Below are 8352 nucleotides of genomic sequence, written 5' to 3'. Positions count from 1 at the left end.
TAGTCCCAGCTACTCGGGAGGCTGAGGCAGGAGAATGGCGTAAACCCGGGAGGCGGAGCTTGCAGTGAGCTGAGATCCGGCCACTGCACTCCAGCGTGGGCGACGGAGCAAGACTCCGTCTCAAAAAAAAAAAAAAAAAAAAAAGAAATACATTATTTTCTCTGCAACTGATTTCTACAACTAATATTAATATTGATGTTTAAATACTTTATTGAAGAATAAGCTTAAATAAAACTGATTTTGTTATTAAAATTTATAATGCAATGAATCTTACAAGGAGCCAAATGTAAAATGTACGTGTAGCATGATTCCATTTATATGAAGTTCTGAAACAGGCAAAATTAACCTATGGTAATAGAAATTAGAACCTTAGTTGCTTTGAGGTGGGGTGGGAGGGAGTGGTTGGGAGCAGGGACCAACTACAAAAGATTGTGGGGGTACTTTCTGGGGTGTAAATGTTCTATCTTGATAGGGATATTTGTTACATGGGTGTATGCATTTGCCTGTACTCATGGAACTGTATAACTAAGATCTGTATATTGCACAGTATTATATATGAATTAATCTATATATATGTGATTGAAAGAATTACATATTGTAACATGTCATGGTTGATATGCGTAATATTATGGAAATGTCCATTGCTTTATTGCTCTGTCTGCCTCTGACCTGGCCTTCATAACCTTATGTTGTCAGTAACGTGAAAGTTTCAGGCATCCTTTCTGATCGTGTGCCATGTGGATATGAATGTGTTGCTCCTACTTTTCCAATGTTTGATGCTTTCTTTCTTATCAAAAGTGAGCAAACTGGAAGGATGTTTGCCAGGATGTTTAAAATGGTGTTATTTTTGGGTGGGGAGATTTGAGATGAACTTTATTTTCTCTCTCTTTTGCTGTGTTGGAATTTGGAACAAGGAATGTATATATTTTTTATGATCTGAAGCACAAAAGCTCATCCATGTAGTCATTTGGAGACTTTGAGTTTTATTCTCTGATTAGTGACAAATTTTCTTCCAAGCAGCAGGCTCTATGGGTGGTTATTTAGCAGTCCTGTGGTCTTAGTCAGTGTGATTGTTTCTTTCCTTGTTTGTCTCACCTGCCTCTCCTGCTCAGCCTCTCTGTGATCCCGAGGATACACTGGAGAGGATTTGGCTGCTTGGAAGCATTCTCAAGCCATCTGCCACTCTCACCTGCCTCCTCTCTGTGTTCACAGATTCTTACCTGACCCTTGATGAACCAATGAATAACATCACCACATCCCTGGGCCAGACAGCAGAACTGCACTGCAAAGTCTCTGGGAATCCACCTCCCACCATCCGCTGGTTCAAAAATGATGCTCCTGTGGTCCAGGAGCCCCGGAGGCTCTCCTTTCGATCCACCATCTATGGCTCTCGGCTGCGGATTAGAAACCTCGACACCACAGACACAGGCTACTTCCAGTGTGTGGCAACAAACGGCAAGGAGGTGGTTTCTTCCACTGGAGTCTTGTTTGTCAAGTTTGGTAAGCAGACCCCTACTGGGGATGGACTTTGGCCCTCAGCCCAATGTGATAGGATGACTAGAGTCCACAGGGACAGGAAGGAAGGAATGCACACTTAGTGAGAATGTACTCTGTGCCCACAACCCTAAACCTGGTACGGTTGTACCCATTTTACACATAAGTAAACCAATGCCCAGCAGTTAGTTACCATGTTACCCAATTACCATGTTACCCAGCTAATAAAAAGCAGAGCAGGAAGGAGGTCCAAATCTTTCTGACCTCACAGCCCCTACTTGAAACCATCGTGCCATTGAGCTCTTTTCAACAAAGATACTCCTTGTCCAAGAAGTTGGAAATGTTTGCAGTGTACATAGTCCTTTTCCTGCCATCAAGAACTAGAAGGAAGCCCCACTCATTGTTGCAATCAACACCTTCATGCTCAGCCCATTGGAAACTTCCTGCATAGTTTGAGGATGCTTACTCGATTCACTCACTTTTGAGCACTTGTCTCAGCATTTTCAGGCCCTGAATTGTGAGACGTAGACATGTTCTCACTGGTATGTTTTTTTGTTTGGTTTGGTTTGGTTTTTTTTTTTTTTTTTTTTTTCATAGAGATGGTTAGGGGAATAGAGCAAAACAATAAATTTCAGAAAAATAAATACTACCTCTGGGTGGTTGAGAACTTTAATTTGTAATGATTGACTGTATCCATACTCACCCTCCAATAACCCAGACTGACTGTTTCTTTTGTTTTTCTTTCATTTCTTCAGGCCCCCCTCCCACTGCAAGTCCAGGATACTCGTAAGTACTTTTATCTCCTTTCTTGTCCTTTCCAAGTATTTCTCCATGGTTTTCTAGGGCAAAGGCAATGTTGTCCTCTTCTTGAGCCAAAACACTGTGTTTCCAGATGTCATTCCATTTTGCCCTGCCCTCATTCCATTTTGCTTGTTCTCTGCTCTAAAGATTCACAGGAGACCACCATTGGCAGAATTCTCAAGTGTAGTAATGTTGATTTTGAATGATCAAAGCAAAAATCTTCCATTTCCTATTTTAGAAGGAATCTAACATTTAGTGGCAACAATGGATTGATTTGGTAAAATCAAACAAAAAAATGATATTGTGCTGGCATAGGAACCTTTACTCTCGCGGTCTTTGTTTCTGCAAGCATTTTTGATGCATTCATTGTTGATCGGGGCAGCAATTAGGTAATCACTTTATTTTTTATTCCCTTTAAAAAACTCAAAAGCAGAAGTTCTGGCCGGGTGCGGTGGCTCACGCCTGTAATCCCAGCACTTTGGGAGGCCAAAGCGGGCAGATCACGAGGTCAGGAGACCAAGACCATCCTAGCTAACACGGTGAAACCCTGTCTCTACTAAAAATACAAAAAATTAGCCGGGCGTGGTGGCAGGCACCTGTAGTCCCAGCTACTCAGGAGGCTGAAGCAGGAGAATGGAGTGAACCCGGGAGGAGGAGCTTGCAGTGAGCCGAGATCGCGCCACTGCACTCCAGCCTGGGCGACAGAGCGAGACTCTGCCTCTACATAGATAAGATGAGATGGGATAAGATAAGATAAGATAAGATAAGATAAGATAAGATAAGATAAAAATACAGAAGTTCTAACTTACACTGGGAAGGAAAGTCCCAAGCTTGGATTGACAGTTGCATGGAAGTTTGATTCATTTTGAGTCCCTTGTTAATGGAGTCTAAAGGTCCAATTTCTTTCACCGATGCTATTGTTGATGCATTTGTCCTTGTTCTAGTTAAAGGATTCTCATCTTTCACTTTAAGAGTATCTACTTGGGGCACTTTTCTTTATCTATATTTTTATTTTGGGGGAAGGACTCACTTATTAAAACTCTTACTCTACAAAAAAATATCCTCAATACCCTGTAGACTTTTGAAGACTTTTGAAATACAATTTTTGTGGCTCTGCCACAAGAGCATCCAAATGTCTGATCTAGACTACACCCGTGGAAATATAACAGCCACTTAATTTGCTCCAATCCCCTCTGTGCCACTTAATTACAGTGTGGAGTATTTTAATACATTCATGTGTGCCTGGAGGGCCAGTGGCCCGCAATCCCATTAATGAAATAGGTAATGGGTAAAAATAAACATTGGCCTTCAGCCACACGGTTCTGCTATTTCATCAGCTAGTTAAAGGCAACTGTAAAAGAGTCTTTAAAATCACTCAAGTGCTAATTGCATTCTACTTGCCCAGGTAGAAAATGCTGATTGATCTTAAAACAGGTCAGAAATTTGGTCACTCTGCCTTGCATTTCTTGATGCTAATCTGTTTGTTTGTTTTTTTTTAATGGTCTCACCATTGGTTATATGTGGAATCCTTTTGAAGTCTTAGTTAAACAAAGATTAAAACTTTTGTTACTTGTAAAAATGTCTCCCACCCTGGTACCTTATTTGTTCCTGTTAATCTGTGTTTCAAATGTGGCTGATAATCTATATCCCAGGCTGATTAATGTGGTTCACTAATCTGCCTTTACTATTAAGTACTGTGTTGTTGACTTTCAGCCTGTTGTATTTACATTAGAGTTCTTTTTATTATCAAAATTATGATTATACCCTTCTATGTTCTTCTTGAAGTTTTCATTCTTCACTGCTGTCTTTCTGATGAACCCAGTCTAGGTCTCTCGTGGTTTTTAATTTTATACAAAGATTTTATACCGCTGTTGTGAACCGATATCTATGGAGAGGGTATTGAAGTTCCTTAAAGATGCTCAACCACAGCTAAAAGTATCCTTTGATGTCAGGCATCCATGTTTTATATTGGCTGTCAGATTATCTATTACATTAGTCAGTAATAGTGTGAAATGTACAGTTACCATGTTTGCTTGCAGGGAGTTACAATAAAATGCAATTCAAATTAGAAATTCCATGGGACCTTTTGCAGTTACATTTCCATTCTGTTTTTGGCATTCCTAATTGGCATTTTGGTACCTTTTTTTTTTTTTCTTTCCCAGTGATGCATCCTGCTCTTTATCTCTTCTCTTAATTGCCACCACTTCCCCTGTCTCTAGGAGTTCTTCACTTCCTGAGACTAACTCCCAAAAAGAATGCTGGTTCCCATCCCTAGCCTCGGAGTAGCCCTCAATAGGCAGCCAACCCTCTCTCCAAGGGGACAGGCAGAAGATAACAAAATGATAGCCATAGGGAATATCACAACATTGAGGTCCCTCTGAAGGTTGTTTGTCAAATTGTACACTACTATTTCCAAAAGAGGAGTGAAATACCATTGTAAATTGCTCTGTTTATTTGAAAGTGGCACAGAGTTACTGCAAAAGAAATAAAAGGAGCATCTATGACCCAATTCTAACATTCAGAACGTAAGGACTGTGAAATGCATTAGGCATATAAAACCTGGTGAGAGCTGAGGTCCTCTGAGGCAACAGAACTATACAACTCCTGCCTGGGAAGGGCTTGTAGGGACCCTTGGGACTATGGCCCAGGAAGGTGCTTGTCACTTGCTCTGAGGGACTGCATCAGGCTTCCACATGAAGCTTTCAGAATGATATTTTAGTTTATAGTAGGAAGAAGTTTGATATCTTAGTCTGGTTTCCATTCATAGATTTAGGCTTCATTTCTTCTGTCATTGCTGGGTCCTGGCCTACCCCTAACAATTATAGGACCTGGGGCATGAGTACAAGTGGAAGTTCACATACCATATACCTAAATATTTAAAAGTTACAAATCAAGCTAGCAAAATTGTTGAATAAAATATGTCCTATCCTCCCACAGTGTCAAATATACCTTTTTAATGATACAATTTTAAAATACATAGAAGGTTATGGGGTGTTTTAAATGATTAAGAGCCAGGAACTACCAAAAATGGCTATTTTAATCATTATTATACATGTCTGGATGTTTTGTTCATGGGCCAAAGATATTATATATAATTCATAGATTGTTATATATTAGTTCCATAAAAATTTGTTTGCCTTCCTTTCAGGTAAATGACTACCTAAGTAGTTTTATGCAAGATTTTTACAGTGTATATTCTATTGATAACTGCTAAATTAGACAAATTTATTTTTCTTTTTCTTTTTCTTTTCCTTTTTTTTTTTTTTTTTTTGACAAGGTCTGGCTGTATCACCCAGGCTGGAGCGCAGTGGCATATGATCTTGGGCCACCACAACGTCTGCCTACTGGGCTCAAGCCATCCTCTCACCTCAGCCTTCTGAGTAACTGGGACCACAAGCATGCACTTCCGTGCCTGGCACATTTTTGTATGTTTTACAAAGATGGGGTTTCTCCATGTTGGCCGGGCTGGTCTTGAACTCCTGGCCTCAAGCAACCCACCTCCCTTGGTCTCCCAAAGTGCTGGGATTACAGGCATGAAGTACTGCACCTGGCCTGAACAAATTTCGTAAGTCCTTGTCATTCTTCTTTTTTTTTTTTTTTTTTTTTTGACAGGGTATCTCTCTGTCATCTAGGCTGGAGTGCAGTGGCATGACCTTGGCTCACTGCAACCCCTGCCTCTGCATTCAAGCAGTCCTCCCAACTTAGCCTCCCAAGTAGCTGGGACTACAGGTGCCAGCCACCATGCCCAGCTGTAACTCTTACATTGTAAAACTAATTTTGATTTGGAGAAACTTCACTCCCCAGAGCCAGTGGCAACTATAGTTATCAATAAAACTCCTAAAGTGACACTTAAATTTGGAAATGAACTAAGAATCATACATGTCATGTTCAAACACGGAAATGGGATCATATATGACAATCATTATTGTAGAATATATTACATAATATTATAATTTAATCATATAAATCAATATCATACTTCATACATTATCCTAGGTTTATACAAATGTAAGAATAATCTGAATTGTTTAATGTGTTAATTTTCTTGGGCTGCTGGAAAGTATCACAAGCTGCATGGCAAAAACAATAGAAATTTAGTATCTCATAGTTCTGGAGGCTAGAAGTATGAGATCAATGTGTTCATGGGATTGGTTTCTTCTTATGGCTATGAGGAAAGATTTCTCTTTTCTAGAAGTGTGTCAGAATTTTTCCGTATTCATTGGCTTATAGATGCATCTCCCCAGCCTCTGCCTTGGTGTTCACTATGGTAGTCTTCCTACATGTGCAGCCCTCAATTTCCCCTTTTTATCAGGACACCAGTCATATTGTATTGGGATCCACCGTGATGACCTCATTTTAACTTGATGACCTCTGTAAAGACCTATTTCCAAATAAGGTCACATTCGGAGGTGCTTGGAAATTAGGACTTCAAGATACATATTTGGGGAGGACATGGTTCAACCCATAACACTTGATATTGCAAAGTTTTTCTCAGCCCTGCAAAACTCTTGCAAATATTATTCTAATCTGTGAGAGCTTTCAGAAGCACTGGTTGGAATATAATGAAAGTAGATGTTTGGTAATATTGGGAATGATAGTTTGTTGTGCAAGAATCTTTTGCATTAAACTGAGAGGAAGAATTTGACACATTGGTTAACTGATCTTTTCTCCTGCTGAAGTGGCTCTGCCACTGTAGTTTCTCCTAGGCTCTAAGAAGTGTCCATCTCCTCCATTGGCAGTGTCACAATACACAAAACTTTGACTGTATGCAATTGTGGTCACCTTCTATTCCAAGGACAGAGGGCAATACATGTAGAGAAATGTTCCCTGGGCCAGAACAGTGCTGGTCACAGCAGTGGATGTCTAAGGTTTTGGTTACATTGTGCGAGCACTCATTGCCAGATCCCAAGAGGCGAAGGGTTCCATGCGTACTCTTTACTCTCATTACATATATTCTCTGTGTATTTTTTGTATGTAGGCCCAGGGCAGGGACCTTTCTCTCTTTTTTTAATAACAGTTTTATTAAGATACAGTTAACCATAAAATTCACTGTTTTGAAGTGTGCAACTCAGTCTTTTTACTATATTCACAAAATTTTGCAACTGTCACTACTATCTTATTTTAGAACATTTCCATCATCTCAAAAAGAAACTTCTCCCAGCTATAGTAGCTTCTAATTTACTTCCTATCCCTATGAATTTACCTATTCTAGACATTTCATATAAGTAGAATCCGACAATATATGTCCTTTTGTGTCTGCCTTCTTTCACTTAGCATAAGGATGTTGAGGTTCATATAAATTATAGCATGCATTGGTGCTTCATCCTTTTTATAGCTGAATAACAGTCCATTGCAGGGCTATACCACATTTTGTTTATCCATTCTTCTGTTGATGGACATTTGGGTTTCTTCTACTTTTTGCTTATTCTGAATAATGCTGCCATGACCGTTCATGTGCACTGGGGAGTATGTGTTTTGAATTCTCTTGGGTATATACCTAGAAATAGAATTCCCGGGGTATATGGTAATTCTACATGTAACTTTTTGAGGAACTGCAAAACTGTTTTCCAAAGGGGTTGCAGTATTTTGTCTTTGCAGAAGGATAGTATATGGGTTCTAATTTCTCCACGTGCTCTCCAACACTTATTTTCCTTATTTAAAAATTATTTGTTTGTTTGTTTATTTATTTATTTAAAATTTATTATAGCCAGCTGGGTGCAGTGGCTCATGTCTGTAATCCTAGCACTTTGGGAGGCCGAGGTAGGTGGATCACCTGAGGTCTGGAGTTCGAGATCAGCCTGGCCAAAGTGGTGAAACCCCCATCTCTACTGAAAATACAAAAAATTAGCCAGGTGTGGTGGCAGGCATCTGTAATCCCAGCTACTCAGGAGGCTGAGGCAGGAGAATCACTTGAACTCAGGAGGCAGAAGTTGCAATGAGCCGAGATCACGCCATTGCACTCCAGCCTGGGCAACAGAGCAAGACTCTATCTAAAAAAAAAAAAAAAAAAAAAAAATTATTATAGCCATCCTTGTGAGTGTGAAATGGTATCTCATT

At 39.8% G+C, this 8352-nt stretch overlaps 1 protein-coding gene across 1 annotated transcript in view; it reads left to right on the top strand.

Annotated features, from left to right (window-relative positions):
- Window positions 1–8352, top strand: part of ROR1 (receptor tyrosine kinase-like orphan receptor 1) — a 161178-nt gene that overhangs the window by 28734 nt on the left and 124092 nt on the right. Inside the window, exons 2-3 of the mRNA XM_011979538.1 lie at window positions 1213–1500; window positions 2250–2280. Coding sequence (XP_011834928.1) covers window positions 1213–1500; window positions 2250–2280 — 319 coding nt within the window. The remainder of the gene's footprint in view (window positions 1–1212; window positions 1501–2249; window positions 2281–8352) is intronic.

Source organism: Mandrillus leucophaeus, unplaced genomic scaffold, assembly GCF_000951045.1.
Source record: "Mandrillus leucophaeus isolate KB7577 unplaced genomic scaffold, Mleu.le_1.0 Scaffold2024, whole genome shotgun sequence".
NCBI classification, from domain to species: Eukaryota; Metazoa; Chordata; class Mammalia; order Primates; family Cercopithecidae; genus Mandrillus; species Mandrillus leucophaeus.
The sequence above is the reverse complement of the archived record's forward strand: the minus strand, read 5'-3'. Positions and strand labels throughout refer to the sequence as shown.